Source organism: Mycteria americana, chromosome 12, assembly GCF_035582795.1.
Source record: "Mycteria americana isolate JAX WOST 10 ecotype Jacksonville Zoo and Gardens chromosome 12, USCA_MyAme_1.0, whole genome shotgun sequence".
Classification (NCBI taxonomy): domain Eukaryota; kingdom Metazoa; phylum Chordata; class Aves; order Ciconiiformes; family Ciconiidae; genus Mycteria; species Mycteria americana.
In genome coordinates, this window is record NC_134376.1 from 979774 (window position 1) to 1002513 (window position 22740).

Consider the following 22740-nt stretch of genomic DNA (forward strand, 5'->3'; position numbering starts at 1 on the left):
CGGGGAGAACACATCGGAGTCCCCGGAGGAGGGCCAGGACTGCAGCAGCACCGGGGCGCGAAACGACGGCTGCCCAAAAGACAGGGGCTGCCGGGGAAAACAGTCAAGAGCAACGACAGCAGAAAGATTTGTGGATCAGGCTAAGCACCGATTAGAGCAGCCTGAACCGAGTTAAGGAAAGAGGAGGCAAGAACACAGACACTGAGAAAGGAATTATTCCCCCAAGGCATCTGGTGGTGAAGAAAAGGAGAAAACTGCAGAAGCAGATACAGGTAAGGGGAAGAAGGATGTGTTTCCCCTCCAGAACAGAAGAGTGTGCACGTCAGGTTTTACCCAGCAGTCTCACACAGCTGGCGTTCCAGTCTTGGGCCCTCTTTGTATTCTGTCCAGTTTTCTCCTAAGAAAAAAAGCTGTGGGAGTGCTGGGAGCATACTCAGGCTAGATGAGGTTTTTTTTTTACAAAGATCTATATACCAAGCTTTAATAAATTTTACAAGAAAACAACACTTGCCTTACATTTCTTATAAACTTCATAGCTTTCAGAAGAATACATTAATCACACAAGGAACAACCTACAAAGCTGGTTTTATTCTCAGGGTTGAGCTTCATCATGCCTCATCTACTAATTGATGAGACTGTCTTCCTGACTTTGTGAATAATGACAGACTTGAGCAATGACCATTGCCTCCAGGTAGAAGAGCTTCCAATCAGTCGATCTTTGTTGTACCTACCCCATAATTTTAGATTCAGAATTGATTAAATTTTCTGAAAAAGCCTGTCATCTCACCGCCATGAAGCATGAACTCTCCAGCAACCGGCAGAACATTTCTAGTCAGAAGCCAGCACTGCTCAGCCTACTCAAGCTCATCCAGATAGTTTTTGGTAAATTTGGCTGTAGGACATCTTTCCTTATTTCTAAGGATGGAAAAATGGAGCAAGCTTTTCCTAGACAAAGACATTTATTAAAAGGTATTCAGAAATAAATTCCCCTAATCCCCAGAGACATTTTCACTGTCCTTGCAAAGTTTATAGGGAAATAAACCCAACCCAAACAGTTCAGCCCTTGAACAGTGTCCAGCAGCAGGGACATTACAGCTAACACTCCAGGCCTCTCATTGCAGCGATGCTGCTGGCCATTCTGCGGGGCACGCTTTTTGCAGCTTGCCGGTAGTCCTCTGGTTTTGCCTTCAACAGAGTTACAATATTTTGCAGTGCTCTTGATGGCTGAAGGCCGAGGGCATCCATAACGTTTATTAGATAATCTGTAAGATCAAGGATAAACATGTATTTGAACAGGCAACAGACACTGTGCAAATGAAAGTTATTCTTCGTTCTTCACAACAGCTAGAATCCTGTCACTGATAGCTCAAACCCACAGGAAACAGCAGCGTGTTTGGAATCTAACTGTACTGACTGCTGCGTATTTTTGGCTTCCTGTACGCTAGTTCAGACAACCTCTGTTTTGTTCAGAGGACCGAGACACGTTCTGCCAGGTTTCAGTATCTGCACACAACATCCTTGGGGTGGTCAGTCACCACGGTCACAGAGAAAGGGTCACAATCACACTTTCAAAGGCAAAGAGCTTGCAACAAAGCTGGGAAGTTCTGCAGAGGTGAATGGCTGTCGAGGCAGGAGGGAGTTCCAGCCAGCTCACTGATTCAAAGCCAGCTGGGGAATTAAGGATGGCAGGGCGAATGCCGAGCAGCCAGCCTCTAATCCACTAGTTTGTTTTTAAGCAATGCCAACAACAACAACAACAACGAGAGATTCAGGCTGAGTTCACTGGCATTCAAGCACGCTTTCAGGCAAGCTGAGGAGATACTGTCTGTATCCTTATTTTTGAGCTCGGCCATGGGGAAGTCAGCATCCCTGATTTACAGCAAAGAAAGGACTAACTGGCGTTTGCAATAGCTGTAGTGGTCTCAAGGTGACCCTTTCATCAGTTCTGGATAAGAAAAACCCATCTCCTCCATAATCCTGCAGAAAGGCTTTCCCCAACAGCTTCCATCAGTCCTCCCTCAATCACTCTGTGTGGCATGGGAGAAAGCAGAGATGAACACGTGCCAGCTGTGTCCCACCTTGCTGCTGAAAATTTCTCCATGTCGAAAGTAACTTTAGTCATCTAGCACCTTCCGAGCAGCAGGGCGATAAGTTAACCTTGGCAGGGGAGCTGATCCTATAGGTTTTGTAAAAAAGGATGCTGGTCAAGTGCTCCACAACAACTTTTAGAAGGCCTTTAGCTGATCTTCCCTACTTCAGCTAATCAACTGGATGGAAGAAATCAACCAGCTGCCCTCTTCGTAATCCACTGGAGCACTTCCCAACAGGCTTGGCACACGCTGTGTACCCCCTATATGGCATATACTGGCAGTACACGGCACTCGATGAGAAGGGAAAGAGCAGTGCCACACTTGAAAAGGTTATATACAGATCTTTCTTGCTAAGACCGGCTTGTAAGGGAATCCTCTCAGTTCAGAAGGACTTGGACTTCCACAGTCAGAAGCACAAAGCAGTGAAGAAGCAGGAGTACCTACCGGAACATCACCCCTCCCTCAAAGAGTTCCCTCGATGTTTGCAAAGTGTGACAGAACACTTTGCAAAAGAGAAGCTGTGAGCCACTTCACCATGCAGCGTATCATATCAGATCAAACATGCTCACGATTAAAGGAGAAACCCGCACTGCAGTTTCTTCAAATCTAATGTAATGACAGAGCAGCCCACGTGTTATGGCAACAGTTCTCAAGACAGTGTGTGCACTGAGCTTACCAATGTCCGTGGCAAGCTGCTTGGTCGAATGTACTGTGAGCTGTGGTATTTGCAGGATGACTTCGCAGTAAGTCTGCATCGTAGCTCTGGCGATGGAGCCCAGCCAATAGTCAGCCATGTTGTCCAGCTCAGGTAATTCATCTCCTGGACAGAAAATTCTCGTTAGCTGTCAGCAGTCTCACTCACCTGCGTTTGCTGGATTTGTAACACAACATAATTCATAAATGGTTAACTGTTTCTTCAACAAGACATTAAGGTATTCATTAGGATTCAGAGTTTATTAGCTGTTTTTGGAGCAGTCAAAGCACTACGTATCCTCCCTGACACTATACAATATTGAAAGTTAGCTCAAGACCCAAAACGCTTTACTTCCCTCCATTACTTCTCCAGGTAAGTGTGTTCCAAAGGGCTGACGGGTCATCCGGCTGGGATCAGGGGCACTGCCTGGCATATTCTATAGGATCATCTGCCAGGACTAGTTTACAAACTACTGCAATGACAAGGATTCACAGCTTTTTTTCAAGCCCTAAAGAATTCTGTGTTCATCAGTGTTTCGAAAGTCAATGAACTATTAAACATGTAAATACTTTAAGATGACAAAATAAGTAATGCAAAAACCTGAACTAAAGAGCGTATTCTCAGAAGGCTACAGGAAGACTATAAATACCAAGCTCTACACTTCCTTGATTATCAGTGGAAACAAACACCGAGAAGAGATTAACCACAGCAAACCATGGTGCACTGCCAGCCTGCTGGGAAGCATTACGTAGCTACTGTTGTTAACTGCAGCAGGACTGATGACACAACAGGTAAGGACAGCCACCTGAGGAAGGAACACGAGCCAAAACTCAGCTTGCTGCAAGAAATTAAGGAAAGACACGCAGAAAGAACTCCTTGTGTGTTCTGGGGAGAAAGTTCTGAAGAGGAACCTGGGCCGTAGCTGTCTCAGACAGCAGCCACCCGCAGCACCCGCTGCACTTCCTTCAGCACGGGGGGTTTAATCATTGTGGCTGGTATCTAATCACTAAAGACTCAGGTGGCACTGGAAGTGACAGTGGAGCTCCAATGATTTTTCAGCTGGAGTTAATATAGGATGAAAAAGGAATTTAAATGAAGTGGTCAGCATTCCAGAATCGTGTCCTTACTGAGCAAGAACCTGCCTACAGAGACGAGAACACATGGTTGGATCCTTAAGAAAAGAAATTCCCAAAGATGCAAAACCTGTCCAAAACAAGACAGATGACGGCAGACCAGTTCCTGACCGTGGGCTCCTAATCTTTGTCACAGATGGGCACAGGTTAGCATGTCACACAGGGTATAACAATAGTCTTTCCTGGATTTACAGAGAAAAGAGGCAGAGGAAAAAGTTGTTTACAAGTAAACAGTATTACTACTGTGCTTGAGAACAAGTAATCTATTCCCGAAGAAAGGAGCTCAGGGCTCCTCTTTTTCTAGCAACAAATTAAGGGGCTGCGGTTCTCAGTAAGGCCACAGAGGACTGCACATTTTATACCACAAGTGATTAGTGTAAAGTTAAGCTTACGGGACATTCTCTCCAGATGTCACTAGGGTCTGAAGCTGGAAAGCTTCATACCAGGTCAGCTCCTGGCAGCAGCTGTTGCAAGAATCCCAGCTGAGATACTGTCTGGGGGTAAGAATACGCTGCATGATCACCGATGCAGGGCTGTTTTCTTCAGCAGATGGGGACATTACACGAGAGGGTTGGCCAACCTAACAACTCACTACTTCTGAGCATGGTCACAAGTTTCTTCTTTGCCTGTTCCTTGCTGCGTGCTCCTGCCAGTTCTGTTGCATAGTAGACCTCTTAGGAAGTCAATTTAAATCACTTTCTTGATGCATTTTTGAGAGAAGCTAGGCCAGAAGAAGAAAAAAGTGAATACTTTCCTGTGGGGTTAATGAATGGAAACGGCCTACTGTGGCATCAGCACAAAGGAGAGGGCAGGAGTGCAAAGCTGGAGCAAGACTCCCCCTTCAGCAAGCTGTTAGACAGTCCGAGCCGCTCCATGAACTGTACTCCAACGGACAGGCTGATAAGGAGCAGAAGCCGCAAAAGCTAACTTGAGAAGTCTTTCGGGCTAGATGGTTCAACGGTTCCCCTCAGAGTTTGGGAACTGACCCCAGGTACCTCCTGTCCACTCCCCGCACCTAGGCTATTAAATACTGCTCCAACTCCGAAACAGACCCTGCACCCAAACCACAGCTTTAACGAACGCTAAACTGAAATAGACCACGCTGAAGAAGTGTTACTCATTATTTAGAGGCTCGCCCCTCCTGTGTATTACCAAGAGACTCTTGGAAGAAATAGCGTGACCAGATGAGAGGAAATGGATCTCAAACAGCTTTGTTACCATAACACATCACAGCCATGTAATGTCAAAATGTGAAAGCTTTCCCCCAGACACTTCAAGTCTTGGGTTTCACCCTACCTTGTTCTGGGGGGTAAGGCAGTTTTCCAGCATGTAATGCCAGTTCCAAAGCAGAATCCTCTTGAGTGACAAATGGCTCAAGGTGGAGAGGAAGTGACATAATATATTGCCCAATCTAGAATAAAAGCACAAAGAGCTGAGTCACTGAACAAACGTGAAGCAAGTACTTTGCTAGAGGAAAAAAGTCAACTGCAGTAATCCACACCTGAAAACAGAAAGCTGAGCTTGACAGCAACTCACTAACCTACATTTGCTCAGAAACAAATTGGCTCTTGCTCATCATTACACTTTGTACAAGAAATAATTTTTCACAAGGTCAGAGAACTAGTCATTGAAACAACTGTGTTAAGAAAAACCTGTACAGAGAACTGTTACTCCTAGCAAATCTTTGATCTCTGGAGTGTCCCTGACAATTTGTTTTCTAGAGCAGAATCTAAGAGACTGAACCAAACGAAATGACAGAAGAGGAAACACGGATTCAAGTGACAATATAATCATGAATTACAGGAACGTATCACTCCCAAACAGGGACCGTGCTCACAAATTCACACGTGTAAGCTACGTAACTTGAGGCATACCACAAATACTGGCCTGTTTATAAAGTGATCACCTGCTGCCACAGAGAATCTTCCCAGGTGCAGATACAGTTCAGAGTACTCTGCCTCCCCGTTATGCAGCATGTTCGTTAATAGCATTTTCCTGAGCTCACATCACCTGCCTTTTCTTCTACGCAGCACATATGCCACATCAATTTGTTTCTAAACTCTACTGTAGTTTTTTAGTTTTCAATTTTACTGAACAATGCAGTAGTGTTTTTTCAAGACTACCCAAGACAAAGCCGTGGCTCAGTCTTGGCCCACCTATCACTCAGCAGCAGGATAAAGGGTAGATCTGAAAAGATGTCAGAAAACAAATGCTTTGGATCTGAAATTTTCTGAAATTCCTCTTTGCCTTGGGCAGGCAGAAATGTCCTTTGATTCCTCACAGAATCTCAGTTTTAACTTTCAATTAAAGTGGCAGGGAAGCATATTCAGCCTCTTACCTGCCATGCACATCTCTCCTGGTGAACTGTGTTAATTAGAAAGCTACTTAGAAATTCAGTAGCAACCTTTCCTTGAAGTTTTACCTGATACACTGCCCATGAGCTTTAGAAACCTCATAGAAGTCTCTCAGATAGCTAAATTCAAACTATCCATGATAAAATTATCCCACAAATTGAATGACTACCCATTTCTATACATTTCTTTTTTTTTTTTTAGCTTTAAAAGCAGAGTATAACAGTCTGTAGGCCATAAGTCAGAGGAAACCAAAATATTAAAAGCTTTTGGTTGCAGCCTGTCCTTGAAAAAATCTGTTCCCTGTGTGATGCACAGAATGATAGTAACATAAAAAACTTGCTTATCAAATTATACTTTGTATTGAGATAATAATAGCAGCTAATATTAATATCTGACTGCAAATTTGGCAGCGACTTGAAGCACCACCCAGGAGAATGGGAGAGCAATCTGAATGCTGTTCAGCACCAAACTGCAGAGTGCCTAGTCAGAAGGAATGAGCAGCTCGCTCTCCTCTTCCACTCAGACGCCCCACTGCCAGAAAGGGTTCATTGTTATTCCATTAGAAAGAGAAACCGAGGAGTCCCATGGGGATTAGAAGGGTAGGCGCTCACGGCTTTTTTAACTTCACAGTATGATTAAATCACTCCAATACACATTGTAGGAACTTCTAGGCTACATGGGCTGCATCATGAAGATATGCTCAGTATTCACCCCTACAAAGAGAAGTTGGCATTTCCCATCCCATTACGAGAGTTAACGCTGTAAACAGTGCAGTTCAATAGAGAAGAACCTCTCCTTGTGCTCCCTACGTTCTGTTGCTATTCCACAATTTGACAGGGATTTCATAAAAGCTACAAAGAATGGCACAACCCAACTGATGAGGGCTGGACCACTGACAGCATCTATCACCACCATACAACAATTTTAACAAATACTACAATTTTACAAAAAATTGGGGAAACACAGAAGAGATTCCCCCAGCATTGGGCTTCCAGTAACTACCCTCGCGTGCTCTTACATTGCTGATATATTCCAGAGGAGTCAGGCTGAAGTTTGGCAGGTCATCTGTCAGGGTCTCACCAATGCCACCAGAATTCCAACCCTGTAAGGCAAAAAGTGCAGGAACAATCTATGACCTTCTGGAGCGTGAAGTCTATCGGTATTCTAGGAAGGGCTCACCCAGCGACATGAACTGTGACCACCCAAGGACTTCTAGCAAGCAGAACACAGACGGTGAGAAAACTGCTACCCTTGTCCTCCCTCAGGCCCAAAACGTACACAACCCTTTCCACACAGCTCCCTGTGGAAAATACATGCTCATACAAGTTAGAAAAGCAGCATCTCAAACAAACACCAGAGCTTGCAAACATAGCTGTCTGTTGCAAATGCTGTGGGTGAGGGGAGGTAAACTTCTCCACTGACTGTAGCTCATGGAAGAAATGCGATACCTGAAGGAAACACTCTGAAAAGGAGAAAGGTAAGCAACATTGAGCGGTACTCCACCCTAAGGGATCCCACGGGTAAACCTTGCCAGTTCAGATCAGATCGATGTACCCATTACTCACCTCCATCTTTGGAACGAGTAAGAGTTGTTGTTTGATGCGAAGAAAAACAGAATCGAAAGCCAAGTGGTGTGCCAGCTGGTTGAGGCGGCTTAGGGCAGATCGAGATGAAGACAACAGGTTGTGGTTACTCGTACCTTTTTCCTAACACACAGACACAGAAAAATGTTTACATACAGAAGTAATTAAACTGACCAAAAAGAAGCTATGTTAACATTCTTAAAGAGGTCTTTACTAGGCCATCCTAATACAAAAGAGCTTTCCTCTGCAATGGCACAGCTTGTTTCCTGTGGGACACCCTATTCTAACCAGTTATGCAAGACAGAAACTGCGCACTGCTCCCTGAAATGTAGAACAAAGAATCAGCATCGCATTCCAGCCATGCCAGGCACCAGTACAGGCTAGATACTGAGAAACCTGCAGAGAAGATGGCAAAACTGCCTTTTACTCAAAGGGCACAACTAACTGATTCCCTGCGTGGAATTAAGCAAAAGTTTTACATGAAGGGTACCTATGGAACTTGACTATTTAGCAAAGGTGTAAAGTCAAACATGTAACACTGAAGGCAGAGCTGCACAAGTTGCAGGTAAATTAAGTGCAAAAGAAATAAAAACATTTTGAGGAAATAAGAGACAGAACTCATAACCTTGACCACTTCTACATGTGACTGACGATGGCAAACATAACTTAGATCCACAAGAAGATAACTAGAGTCATTCTACCCTGTTCACAGATGCATGCATGAATGATCCTGCAGAATTTTACTTCAGAATGGATACGGCAGCAGAGCGTAAGTGGCAAAGAAAGCCCTGAGAAGCCAGTATGTGGGCTCCAAAATTTGAGGTTGCTCCAACACAATCTTCCCAATGCTTTCTGCGACAAAATCTCCCTCACCTGAGCTGACAAGCGCATTTTCACAAGACACAGCCAGAATCTGGGGAGAGATGGAATGAGTCCAGACTTTCTGGGTTTGGACATCTCATCTCTCAGCAGATCAATCAGTGTCTCTGTGGAAGACTTGGAACATAGCCCATAAAAAGGCTGCAGCTCAGGACGAAAAGTAATCAGGCTGTAAGGGGAATCCAGGTCTCATCTACCAAATGTTGGCCCAACAGCATCCTGAGACAGAGGCAGGCTTTCCCAGGCACCAAAGCTACCTTTAGAGTGTAAAGCGTTTCCATAAGGCTGGCATACTCAGATGGATTCTCCTTCAAAAGATAATTGTATTCCTGCCAGGGATTCTTTACGGAGCTCTTCTTTTCTGCAGAACTGGTATCCTGAAAGCCAGAAAAACTACAAGGGCTGTAGGAGTCCGAGAGATACTTCCCAGCAGTTGATAAAATCCTGAAAACAAGTACACCAAAGTCACCAGCAAAATCCTCTGAAATCAGCACTGTTGTTCTCATGTTGGTCCAAGGACCAACACTACCTTTACATTACTTCAAGGGAGAGAGTATTCATTGATGGCAGACACTAATTACAGCCAACTCTCACGTCGACTGTGCAATGCAAAAACTGCAAAAATATTGAGATGAAAAAAAGAGAGGATTGTGCTTGCAGAACGTCTAGCAAAGATGGAACAAACCCAGCCTCCTGTGCACTGCAGGCCACTGCGTCCTATACAAAGCAGAGGCACTCAAGTCAGACTAAAGCATTTCAACGTACAAGAGGCTGAACAGTGCACAGCTTGTAAGCTTGTAAGCAACAAAACATCTACATGCTGCCTGTGCTTGGCGCTCCTCAGGTTACAAGGAATCGTTCAGTTAAGGCACACCTAGATTCATTTCAGCCAACGAGTCATGCCCCGTGTCACCAGGGGGGTGAGAATCTTGCCAATTTGATCTGGTGGAAAATTCCTTCCTGACCCCAATCTGGCAGTCCATTTGATGCCCAGCCAGGTATTCAGGAAAAAGGATTCTTGTGACTGTCTCAGGGCACACGACTGAGTGGAACAGTCTGTGACCCACCTCTGACATTTCAAAAGATGGAGAGGGGCAGTGGGGGGAAACCACAGCGGCTCCGCTTTCCCTCCATGGTCTACGCAACGGAAGCACCTTGGGGTTTGTTTTCTTTCAACTTGGTACCTACGTTGACAGCTCATGCATTAAGTTTGGCAATGCTTACCTGTTGGCCAGTTGCTGCTCAAAGTCTCCACACTGACGAAGGAGCTCACCACAAGTAGTAATTATCCTGGGAAAGAACAAGAAAAAACACACGTCGTGCGATTTGAGGCAGATAATGCCAGACTCCCCCCACGACAACCCATCTCAGACACATGTCAAGTAATTATAAAATGCAATAACCAAACCACAGCCCACAGAGGACACATCTGTCAAGAGCTAATTTGGCTACTACCTCTGCATCCATTTGATAACACACTGAATTTTTTTGCCCAACAGCCTCATCCACATGCTACTTCTTGTCATCATGGCTAAGGCCAGCTCAGTGTCACTGGGAAAAATTCTAAGAGCTGCTGATATTTCCAGTGATATGACATGCAGTCTTGCCCCAGACAGGGTGGGGAGCCTCACAGCACTTACTGTGCCAGCAGCAACCTGAAACCCAGTCACTAACACTAATGCTCCCAGCAGCACTGCAGCTAAGCAGGCATAGCCCTGCGTTCTGCACTAAGAACTTGTGTAAGCTGACCCCAAGTAATTCCCTTCCAACTTTGATACAAAAAACAGTTCTGAGCTGGGCAAAAAAATTCCCATTTACCGGACAGAGTTTTGGAATGCAGTCCAGTCCTCCTGGAAAAGGGAATCTGATAGGACATCATCCAGTTTACATTTCTTTCGTATAGACTGCAATGTATTTGTAAAGTCAGATGTATACCTGTAATGAGAAATGGAGAAGAGATAAGCACCAGCATAAGAGAATAGGCTGGAGAGCAGCATAACTGCATGTCCTGCAATTTGCTCACTCAGTCCTCTACAAGGGCCAAATAAGAACCAGAAATATTAAAAGGAGTTGAGAAGAGACACTGCCGTTCCAGTCCAGACACACGGACGTGAAGAACTGATCAGCCACAGTCCACTCAAGCCTACACTAGAAGACAGGGAGAAACTCAGTAATAGATACTGTGTGGCTACTTCAATTTGTTGCATATGGGTTACTAGGAACTCTCCACTCCCATGAGAAGGTATGAGTAAGACAGTTTTGTTATCACTACCCTAATCACATCTCCTAGGAAAGACCACAAAAAGTTTATAAGGCTACTGCTACTCCAATATCACTTGGCCCTTATTCCAGGAATACAGTGACAACAATCTCATGAATTTGTTTTCTTAGCTACTCCCCAGATGAGAACATGGATAAAAAGGAGAACATTTTGTTTTCCACACCCCCCTCTTCTTTTTTAAATAATGCCCATAAGCTGGAGGCATGCAGACTGCTATGTAATGGCCTATAAAGAAGGTGAGATCAGAGAAGTGTGCTCTCCTCTTCCCCCTTCCCCACAGGGCAGCCAGGTAACAAGTCGATTTGTACCTTGTGAACAGCTCTTTCGATATCAGGAAAGAATAAGGAGGTAATCAGTACTGGAATATGACCTAAGCAGGCTGTCACTGATACTTTAAGACGAGAACTTATAGTGAACCTCACTCACTAGGGTATCTGACACTTACAGGTAGATTCTGAACGTGAGGTCACTTGTCCCAGTAAGTATACATTTCCTCACCAAGTTCTACTTTCATCAGCCTAATTTGTCTTTGTCTTACTCTGTTTTGGGAAACGTTTTTTCCCTCCAAAAGTATTTATTAAAAATGAAAATTCAGTCCAACCAGAATAGAAAACAGCTGAGAAAAGTCTTCCATTTAGCCGTAAAAAGCTTCCATTTTTCCCCTAAGAAACAGTCACTGCCTGAATGAAGTGGTAGGAGGGGATATTAGATGATTCGTATTACGGTTATAGATACTTTCCGCTCTCAGCCATTTTTCATAAACTACAGAGTCCTTGGCCACAAACTGAATACTTGCTACTCCCTTAGGACAAATGCAGCAGTGTAACTAAAAGCACCTTACTTTGTGAACAGAGCTTTCAGGGCCTTAAGGAGCCCACACACTCCCAGTCCATCAGTGAGTTTAATGCAGTTGTCGATGGCTCCAGAAGCCAGAATGAAGAGTTTGTTGACTGAATGGTTCAGTTCCTGGACACAGTCAATTACTTCCCAATGCTCCTAAACAAGAACAACAACAAAGTTGAGCCTGATTCTTCTTTCAGTGAGTGTCCAGGCATTAAAGAAAAGACACTTTGTGTAACACACGTTCTCTCAGTATCCTCCAATCCTGTGACACACTTAACGGAGAACAATGCTGGTCGCTTCCGCCCTCCTGCACAGTGACTGTTAATAAAAGCCAGGCTGCCAAATCCTGTGTTTACCAGGTCTTCAAGGAAAAAGAGTTCTGCCAGCAACAGAATCTTCTACAAAAGGACCTTCCTCCCCCGGACCCTGTTCTTAATAAATTCTATCGAATCTGAAGCAGGCTCTTGGTCAACAGTAATATTTTGGTAAAGTCTTTCTCCAGCAGATACACACAGTGCTGGTTACTGGGTGAAGGAGAAGAAGAAAAGAGTTACCTCTGACCTGACAGTGCTGCTGAAATTAACTTTATTTCTTAAACAAAATTTACTTAACAGTGTAAAAATATACTACTGCAAACAGGAAATATTACCAAAAAATTACAGGAGGAAAGAGCAATAACTATGGCAAAGACCCTTGTATTCAGTAGAGGCTTCAAGCCTCTCCCTGCGTAGTGGAACAAAGACTGCGACATTACCAAGGGCACTGCACTGATCTGAATGAGGAGATTTTCTTCTTCCAGGTCTCCATACTCAAGCTGATAGGGCTTGTACGGACCATATACCGCTTCCACCAGTTCCATCACTTTTACCAGGTTCTGCTCCTCTACAAAGAATCAGATGTTTAGTCTACAAATAGATGAACATGCTACTAAAAACCTTGTTTCAAGCAACATGCAGTAGTTCTTCAATTAGAGCATGCTGCCTACACAGGCTTGGAATGTTGCCCAACAGCTTTAAGTCTCAATGACACAGATTCTTTTTTTTTTTTTTTTCCCCATTTTTTTAAAAACAAGGTTATTATCTCTACCTGCTTCCTAAAACCAAGATGTTCTACCTCAACAAGTGCCTCAAGAAAATTATCACTCACTGCTCCAAAACAGCCTGGGTGACAAAAATCTATTAAACATTCCAACCTACAGTAGAACGAAGGTATTGAAACCATTTGAGAAGTGAAACACATTACTCCCACAGCTTAAAACAGGAGCAATTCTCATTTATCAGAAAGCCTCGTTCATACTCAAAATAATTGACACTAACTCAATTCTCTTAGCACTGCTACTTCACGGTGTTCATCAACGCGAACCATGAACTTAACATTTCAGCGCCATTCTGTTGAGCAGGAAGCTGCAAAGCCAAACAAAACCCAGGTCTGAATGATTATTTCTCAAACTACAACTGGACCCTAGCTGTATCGTGAAGTTTTGCCAAACTCAAACTAGCAGCAAATCAGAATTACTTTGAAGCCTGGATATAAGAAAAGCTTTTACGCCCTAAGGACAGACAAGCAACGGAGCAGGTTGTCCAAAGCCTGTGCTATCTCCATGCTTGGACGTTTCCAAGATCAGACTGGACCATACCCTGAGTAACACGGTCTGAACTCATAGCGGACCTTGCTTGGAGCAGGAGGTTGGACTAGATCATCTCCCGAGGTCCCTTCAACCTGAATTATCCCATGAATCATAACTGAACCCTTCCCTCACATATCCCTACGTAGGAACTGGTTTGACCCTGTTCTGCTGAGTCACCTGGCCTTTCCGTTCTTGAGATACTTCTCTTCCCCAACATCTTACCCCATAGCAAAAGAGACGGAAATAAAGACTTCTTTTTTTTAACACACTCAAATAACAGTTCAGCAGCTGTCTTCCTATTGCATCATCTTCTAGAATTTGACATCATTTTTCCAAGTCCTTGTCAATCATTTCTATTATGAACCACAAATTAAGCTAAGCCAAGGATAGAAAATGACTGACAAGAGTACGCAATCACAAAGACAACAAACCCAGACACAATGACAGTCATACTCCCTGAAATTGCCCAGTAATCATAATTTACATGATCAAGTAAGAATCCGGGTTGAAATAGCTCAAGACAATGATATGAGGAACCAAACACAGGAAACACAGGATTAGGAGTGCTCCATTAGCTTTAATTTAGGATTTTCCCATACCCAGTCTTTGAAGGGGCCCTACGAGATTAATAAAGGACTATAAATAGCCAACAGTTCAAGTCAGGCATAAACCTATGTAAACACAGCACCTCACTACTTTGTGGTTTGCAGGAATTATTCATCAAGTCATGACCAAAATGAGATGACAAACATCATAGAGTAAGGAAAGCACAGGTTAGATTTTGAATCAAGCACCGAGGATGCTGCTAGGGAATAAACTACCAACAGTTCAGAAAGAATATTTCACCGTGCATTTTCACTTGATTAAAACATAAGCCAGTAGCAACAGAAAAACTACAAAATAAAAATTAAGAATCCAATGGATGCAGCTTTCAAGCAGGTTTTCTCTTGTTTAGTAAGGTGTGACCCAATTCCAGAAAACTCCTCGACTTTTAAGCTTTGCGATCTTTCGCAACAGGCTTCACAGATAGCTTCCCTAGAGACACTTCCTCATCTGTTAGTCAGAGGAAACACTAATGCTTGTAAAAGGAAGAGTGCTAAATATTATTTACCCAAGACAGCAAGCATGCTCAGAACAGGTCTGCTTCAGTAAACTCATTCAGTATTGTGTCAGTGTCTTTAGCGTACGATATATACATATACACGCACACAAAGGTGCAAATGCCATGTAACTGCTCAACGTTGTAGAAGATATAATCCCTCCCTCCATGTAGGGCTAAACAAAATCCCACAATGGAACTTTACAAAGGAGTTGACAGAACAGAATGACAAAATTCAGTGCAAGAGCCTTACTCAGGTTTGGCAGCATTGCTACTTCCAGCCCCTTTGCGAAGTGGATGGTGGCATCATAGAGCTCCAGCAGCTTATTCAGCTTGGTTTCTTGGCCTGTTCTCTCCATAGCAGTGCTGAGGCAGACAGGGATGGAAGGCACCAACGCTCCCAGAGTTTGAATCAACAATACAGTCACAATTTCATGGGGGTTCTTGAAAACCTGCGGTGACAGAAAAGCTATTAGCAAAAGCACGTTATCTCAGAGGAACACGACAGGCAGCAGACAGCAGCAGATAGCTTCCAGAGAGAGCCCCACAACGTACAAACCACATGTCACTGTCTCAGCAAAGACAGACTGTCCCACTCCAAAGTGAGCTGTTCCTGTCTATCCAGGGGCTGATACCTTCTTCAGCCCTGCTGAACACGTGCTGCTGCCTCGCTGGCAGACGCAGCACCACTTCCCAGGGGCAATCGTGCCCACTCTAGTCTCCCTTACGCCCTTGCCACAGAGGCCTGGGCTCCTGAAACAGAGGGACAGAAGAGGCAGGACAGTCGGGTTTGCAAACGCTGTCAGCAGAGAGGCAGGCTGCCACAACCAGGGAGTAAAGAGTTGGAAGAGAAAGCAGCAGCCTGACCTGGACATTTTCACGCCCAGCACAGAAAACTGCTGGGTGTGAGCTTCCTTCCATTAAAGAATTAATATAGAATTACCTATTGGTGAGAGATAGTGATATACAGATCAAGATGACATTTTGTGCACTAAGAGATCACAGATTCCTCAGATGACACGAGCTCCCAACCAAAAGGGAACAAAAACAAATTGAAAAACCTCACAAGAGGTTAAAAAAAAAAAAAAAAAAAAAAGAGGTCTGCTAAGACTGCAAGAACCTCACTGACCTAGCATGCAGGACAGCCTGATTACAAAAACCTAGGTCAACACATATTTTACTGTTGAAACCGTGCTTTGAATACAGCAACCAAGAAACAAGATAGATAGATATAGGTCAAAACCTGAATTCAGCAGAACACAGGCACTACAGTGATTTGAAAAACCACCTGGCAGAAAAGGGCATTTGAAAACAGAGCACTCAGTTTTCATAGGTGTGTTGGGAAAAAACACATATATTGGTAAAATATGAAGAAATACTACTATATCACAAGCCAAATTACTCGTCAGATAGGCAGAAGTCAGTACTGGAAAGGCTAGAAAGACTGTAATCAGCTGAGAACTTTCATTTACATGCACCACCCTCAACTCCACTAGCATAAAACGCATTACAGCCTTTTATTGTGACTTTTTTGTCAGCTATTCTCTCTCATTTGCTTTGAAAGCTGGGATCACCAGAAGTCTCCTGCAGCAAGGTCGCCACAGATACTGAATAGCATGAAAAAGGTCCAAGAATTCTTCAGAAAGCAGAAGCAACACAGGAGACTGAGCGACACGAGCTTTGTCCCATGTGCCACTTCTCTCTCACAGTCCCCAGTTCAAAGAGTATCTGCTAAAATGTAAACTGACATCTGACCTGTAATTCACATCGAATCATTAGGCAGAAAAAATACATTTCAAGGAAACATTGAGCTCCTTTGCAGCACAGGCCTAGCACTTGCACCAGGCTTCGTAACATGAAGATAAGAATCGCTTACCCTTCATGGATGAAAAACTCTCACAGGCTCAACAATATGAACTTATTTCTTCATTTCGCTAAAGGACAATAACTTTTTTGGATCCTACATTATGCTTGGCAGGAAAAACAAGCACACAGACTCCAACGGGTGATAGCAGAAGCCCTCAGATATCTCACAAAGAGTGACATGAATCCATCCAATACGACCTTGAGAGCCTCCTCCCAGCCAAGTGATAAAGCAATTCAGGCATTTCAAATGTCTTGCAACAGAACACATTTGCAACACCAACAAATTAGATTGAAGTTAAGATACAGATGAAAGCGATAGAGCAGCTTTAATGTCAATAACACAGCAACCTTGCTGTTGGTGGAACAGCAGAAATCAAATCTTGTCTACAAGAGCTGGACAAGAAACAGAAGGTAGGTTGCAGGCCCTGTCTCGCATTGATAAGGCACAGAGTGTAACTCAAAGAGCGAGCACCAATGAACTATTCAGAGCTTTAGGAGAATTAAGGGAGCGTGCTCAATCTCGTCCTCTCCCATCCGCTGCACCAACATTGAACAGTCACTGCACCTGTGTTGCCCACTGAAGTTGTGAGTGCCAGGTCCCCAGGAGCGTGTCATACAGTTCAGTCAACTGGCGATTTAAGCTTAAGTCACTTTGGCAGAGATCCTGCCACACTGCCACCAGCTGCACCTGCAGGGGTAATAAGAACCATTCTAAGAGGAGAACTGACAGTCCACAGATCCAGCTTTTGTTATTTCAAACCAAGAACTTCCCACACAAAGCACTTTTGCTAAAACACAACACCCAGCCTTACTCCTCTCTCCAGATCTCAACATAACATTTTGGTATAATTCAGCACCACAGAAGAAAAAGACTTTCAGCGTGAAGCTAGAGACTGCTTAGTTGATTCAAAGATTTAATTAACATTGGTATTTTACTCATAAAACGAGACTGTAACTGATACCCCCACATAATAGTTGAAATACTTGGCAAGCCCTAGCCTTGAACTTAATCCTCAAAAGTCACAGTCATGAGAGAAATTTGAGGATCAGGTTATGGCTACAGAACTGTCTGGAATTCCAACTTTTAATCTTACCTGAAAAGAGTTTACAGAAGTCAGCAGCTGGCAAGTTGCAGCAATAAAGTTATTGCTGACATAGCCACATCCAAGAAAAGCAAAGCAAAACTATAAGGCACAGAGAAATCAAGCAGAACGCACATATCCAATGTCTATTGCGGGAAGGAACACAAAGCCCTGAATAGAGAATTACTTTTGAAACATGCGGAGTAACCAAAGCTGTTAAGAGCCAGAAAGAGAAGTCAGAGAATGAAGCACAGAAAAGAGCAGGTTCCATCCTCCTTCAAACAGGAAAGGTAAAATACATGATGTAGCAGCTCCCCCTACAGTCCTAGCCAAGCAAGAATTCAAGTTTTTATTCCTCCATATTAAAATACTATCAAAATGCTTACCTTGTGACATTTATAGTAATAAGCAAGAAGCTGGGGCATCCGATCAATTTCGGTGAAGACTTTGACAAAGGTTTTTGCCTGATCTAAAGAAAACAAAATCACAGGCAGTAACAGTCAGTCTCAAAGCTGAGGGTGAGACATCAGTCTAACTGAGCAAGAGAATTCTTCTTTTAAGGGAGTATGCACAATGGCCCATACAGAAAGACACACTTTCACCTTTTTTTTTGCTTATCTTCTCAAATAAGAGCAGAACCGCCTAAAACCCACACTCAAACAAGAACAGGTAGCAGACACGAGGAATGAATTTAACTTAGAATCACAGAATGGTTTGGGTTGGAAGGGACCTTGAAGATCATCTGGTTCCAGCCCCCCTGCCATGAGCAGGGACACCTTCCACCAGACCAGGCTGCTCAAAGCCCCAGCCAACCTGGCCTTGAACACTTCCAGGGATGGGGCATCCGCAGCTTCTCTGGGCAGCCTGTTCCAGTGCCTCACCACCCTCAGAGTGAAGAATTTCTTCCTTATATCTAATCTAAATCTCCCCTCTTTGAGTTTAAAGCCACTAGCCCTTGTCCTATCACTACATGCCCTTGTAAAAAGTCCCTCTCCCTCTTTCTTGTAGGCCCCCTTCAGGTACTGCAAGGCTGCTATAACTTCTTAAATTTAACTTCTTAACCAAGAAATGTATCTAGTATTAAAGACAGATAAAACCAGAGCATTTCCTAGAAGGAAATCATCATTATTTTCCAGAAACAAGCCACTACCTACAAAACTAGAACATACCTCACCAAGTCCTCAGCTTTGCTTTCACCACTCCTCAAACTGATACCTAAGCTGGCTGCCTCGAGGCTGACTAATGGCGCAGTTAGCTCCTACACAAAGCTTTGAAATCCAAGTTCCCTCAAAGTCTAAGGGGGGTGACTATAGTTCTGCCCACAAAATACATCTCGGGTTAGGGAAATTAGTAACGGGACCTTGTTTTTCAAACAGGACCCCGAAGGCAGATAAACTAGAACACCAAGTAACTTCATCTGTGGAAGTCACAGAATACAGACTCTCAGGGGACATGGTTACAGACTTGTATTACATTTATAGGAGCTGGCCTTCAGGAAAAAAACCCATGACTTCACAGTAAACAGAGAAACTCTCTTCAATGGGAAAAAAGCCCACATCTCCACATGCCCAGAACAGATTTTGAACGCAAAGTGCTTAAAGTGAATTATTCTGAACAGTATGCCCAAGTAAAGGACCTCGTACCAGTCGACCTGCTGCCAGCACCTTTCTTGCACCTATGTGTTTTCTTTGGTGGAGAACTCACAGAGCATATGAATATTCAATGTACTTTCATCCTACGCAGAGAAAATATTCCAAAACATCATCCTTTGTCTTGAATTTGTCTGTAAAGGGTAACGCGCTGCAACAGCAGAAAAAAAGCACGGGATGTACTGTGAAGGTGATGAGCACAGTCCAAGAAAGAGGGATGCTGTGCAAAGAAGAAGAGCCAGAAGAGGAACGGGAGAGAGAAGAAAGGGATCTATGCAAAGGATTAAGCACATTTGTTAGGAGCACAGCACATAGAGCTTCCTCCCTCCTCTGCTCCCTCCAGCTGCCTGCAGTCCCACTGCTGCGCCTTGCCTTTACGTAGACAAGAACCCCACAGAGCGCTGTGCAGCAAAAGCGCCACAGCCCCAGAGCCTCCCTGGGACCTCAAGGTGCACCTAGATGAGACGCAACAACCAGCACGAGTATTTTTCAGGAGCACTGTGACAGTAGGAGAGGGAAGGAGCAGCACAAAGAACAGTCCAGAAAGTCAAATTTTCTAAAGGAGAGTAAATAAAACAGCTTTTACAAGGTAGTAGAGAGTCAGAATGTTTCCAAACAAATTTCCTTCTTGATTACAACACCAAGCAGTAACAGCAATGCCCAGTAGCACTATGATAATGCAAAACCAGAGGCCTTCTGCTTACTTGAGCAGCACTTCCCACTTGGAGCACAACTAAACTATGACAGCAGGGCAGCCCTGCCTCAGCACCTCCATTTCACACATCTACGTGGCCTATAAAACCAGCTCACGTTTTGTTTCCCATAGTGGCCACAGGTACACCAAACTGTAGGAAAATCAAAGACGCACTGGACTGCGGGCAGCTGCAGAGCACAACTTTTGATGGCATCTGGCTCCACCAGAAAAAGCACACACCCAGCACCAGCAGCCTTCAGGACACAAACTCCCCACCCAAACAACATTTTACCTTTTAAAAACAAGACACTCTGCACCAATAGTGAACGACACCGAGCCTTACTGACCTACAGACTGGGAGTTAAAAGCAGCAACAATCTGAGGGCTAGCCATGGCCTCTAGTCGGTTCTTCAGAGCCTCAAGATGCACGCACTTCTCGGAGTAATCCGGCGTATCCACAAGCATAGCCAGGCTGCTCTGCATACTCGTTAGTTTGGCGGAAATCACAGACACATCCTGCCACCAGAGAAAGGCAACCCGGTTACCGAATATGACCTTAGAAAGCATTATACCTATTTCATAACGACATTTTACAAACAGGTACGTGTTTTAAAGTCACTTCAAAAACCTACTTTTAAACACCGTTTCCCTGGAAAGCTGAAGGCACAAAGACCAAAAAGAACAATGGGGTATCTACCTGTGTTTTAAGAGTCTCTTCAATGTCTGCACTTAACGTGCTCCATTTGTCTGCTTCCTGAAGTGACTCGGCAGCCAACTGCATTCTAGATTTCACTCGGTCAATCTCTACCAGGACCTGAAGAAAAAAACCAAAAAATACGTTGCCCATTGAAACAAAAGATGACTGCCATAGATACTTGTATTACTGGAGTTATTTTCGGCCTAGATTTTAAAAAACATGCGTGAAAAGATCATGCCCATTACAAGGGGGAAGGGGTTGGCTGAAAGAGCCAGAGATGTTAAATCAACTTCCAAAGTCAAACATCAAAAGGTTAGTCTGAATTCGGGATTTGTACTTTTAGTATCCACTTTGCCTGAAGAATGCTACGCACCCCAGCTAGCAACAGGCAGAAATCTGGGCAGAAATCAGCGTCCTCAGTCAGGTAACTCTGAACTGAAACAGGACCGGCTGTTCCTCAGGAACTGTGGGTTGCACTGGTCTGTGTCACACCCGCTTTTCTACCATTAACGTTAAAAGAAGTGTTTTCGTCTATCTGGAGTTCACAAGATCGTTTAATACAAACAAGTCTGGAAACTTTAGAATTCCACAAGTTGCAGACAAACACTAAGTGAGACAAGATCCTACCTGCATTGACTGAGCTGTGTCTTCCTCAAATTTCTTGATGTCTTCTTTAACAAGGATCATTTGCTCCTTCAGGAATGTTGCCTCCTGTTTCAAGGCTTCCACTTCCCGGAGGACTCTGGGCATGTTCTGGAGCGCCTGATGGCTTGTTTCTACAGGAACACCAAGCAGTACGGTGAGGAGGGCCTGAGAGCCCTTGCAGGAAAGACGGGGTTTTTCAGTAACCTTATATAATGTTCAATACTTTAAAAAACGCAAAGAACAAAGCAAAACACCAAACAACAAAGCTTTAATTATATCTTTAAAATTTAAACACGTAGTTTATCATAGAATCGTTGAGGTTGGAAAAGACCCGTAAGATCGTCGAGCCGAACCGCTAACCCAGCACTGCCAAGCCCACCACTAAACCACGTCCCGAAGCGCCCCATCTACACCTCTTTTAAATGCCCCCAGGGACGGGGACTCCACCACTGCCCTGGGCAGCCTGTTCAGGGCCTGGCCACCCTTGCAGCGAAAAAATTGTTCCTAACGCCCGACCTAAACCTGCCCTGGCAGGGGCAGCGGTTTCTCAGCGTTTAGAACAGATCCCTGGGGACAGGCTACAGCAGTCAGTCAGTCCGCCCGCCCTGGGCCGGGAGGAAGGTTAGCCGAAGCGACAAAACCCTCACCGGCCCGGCCCGGCCCGGTTACCCGCCAGCAGAGGGGCGCGCCCGCAGGCGCCCGGCGATGGCCGCGGCCGCACGCCCCGGCCCGGCCCGCTCCCCGGCGGCGACCCCGCCGCCCGCCTCACCTTCCACGGCGTTGTTGACCTCCTGGATGAAGAGCTGCAACTTCATCACCAGGGTAGCGGCGTGGGCGTCCACCTTCCCGGGGGCCTCCTGCTGCACGGCCCGGAAGGCCGCGTTCACCCAGCTCTTCACCTCGAAGTCATCCGACAGGAACCTGGAGAAATCCATGGCCGCCGCCTCGCCTCGGGGCCCGCGGCGGGCACCCGCGGGAGCAGGCCGGCCACAGCGGCGTCCGCGCCGGCCACCGGCAGCCGCGGCCCCGCAGCGCACCGGGAAACGCGCCGCCGAGCCCCTGCCGGCCACCGTACCGCTGCGCCCCGGCGGCCGCCGTCCGCGGGGCGTGCCCCGGCGCGGGGGGGCGGGGCGGAGGCCCCGGGGCCCGGAGCGGCCTGGCAGCGGCGGGGAGGGGGGGCCCTCGGCGGGGTCTGGGGGGGAAGAGCGGGCGGGCGGGCTCCGCGCAGGGCAGGCTGGCACCGAAATAACCCGCACCGCTGCCAGGGCCGGGGGACGGGCTCATGGAGGGTCCTCCCCGGCCCGCCGGACCCCGCCGCAGCGGGGGCAGCTGCCTCCCCGAGAACCCCTCCGGCCCCCAGAGAAACTTCCCGCCCTCCCGGCTCGGCGTACCTGCTCCGACCGTAACGAGCAACAAAATAGCTGGGTTCTGCTCCCCCACAGCTGGCAGCGCAGGGATCCGTAACAGACCGCCGTGGCGAGGGAGGTCGGGGCAGGGCTCTGCTCCGTGTCGGCCCCAGGGGCG

The 22740-nt window shown here is 45.5% G+C and overlaps 1 protein-coding gene across 1 annotated transcript; it reads right to left on the minus strand.

The window, feature by feature from the left end:
* Window positions 1-466: 466 nt before the first annotated feature.
* Window positions 467-22292, minus strand: COG7 (component of oligomeric golgi complex 7). The gene is made up of 17 exons (XM_075514874.1): window positions 21986-22292; window positions 21199-21347; window positions 20572-20688; window positions 20222-20390; window positions 17918-18000; window positions 17015-17137; window positions 14837-15035; window positions 12612-12739; window positions 11856-12010; window positions 10552-10668; window positions 9958-10023; window positions 8991-9177; window positions 7837-7977; window positions 7290-7373; window positions 5214-5328; window positions 2767-2910; window positions 467-1262 (listed from the first exon to the last, which is right to left on the minus strand). Exons 1-17 carry the CDS (start codon window positions 22149-22151, stop codon window positions 1096-1098), a joined length of 2310 nt encoding a protein of 769 aa, XP_075370989.1. The 5' UTR covers window positions 22152-22292; the 3' UTR covers window positions 467-1095.
* Between the last annotated feature and the right edge of the window lie 448 nt (window positions 22293-22740).

Excerpts from the sequence above, each read along its gene's own strand:
- COG7 (XM_075514874.1), bottom strand. The coding sequence starts at position 22,151 with ATGGATTTCTCCAGGTTCCTGTCGGATGACTTCGAGGTGAAGAGCTGG. Across the intron at positions 20,391-20,571 it reads AAGAGACTCTTAAAACACAG|GATGTGTCTGTGATTTCCGC; the intron begins GTAGATACCCCA and ends CTCTGGTGGCAG. Across the intron at positions 12,011-12,611 it reads AGATCAGTGCAGTGCCCTTG|GAGCATTGGGAAGTAATTGA; the intron begins GTAATGTCGCAG and ends GTTCTTGTTTAG.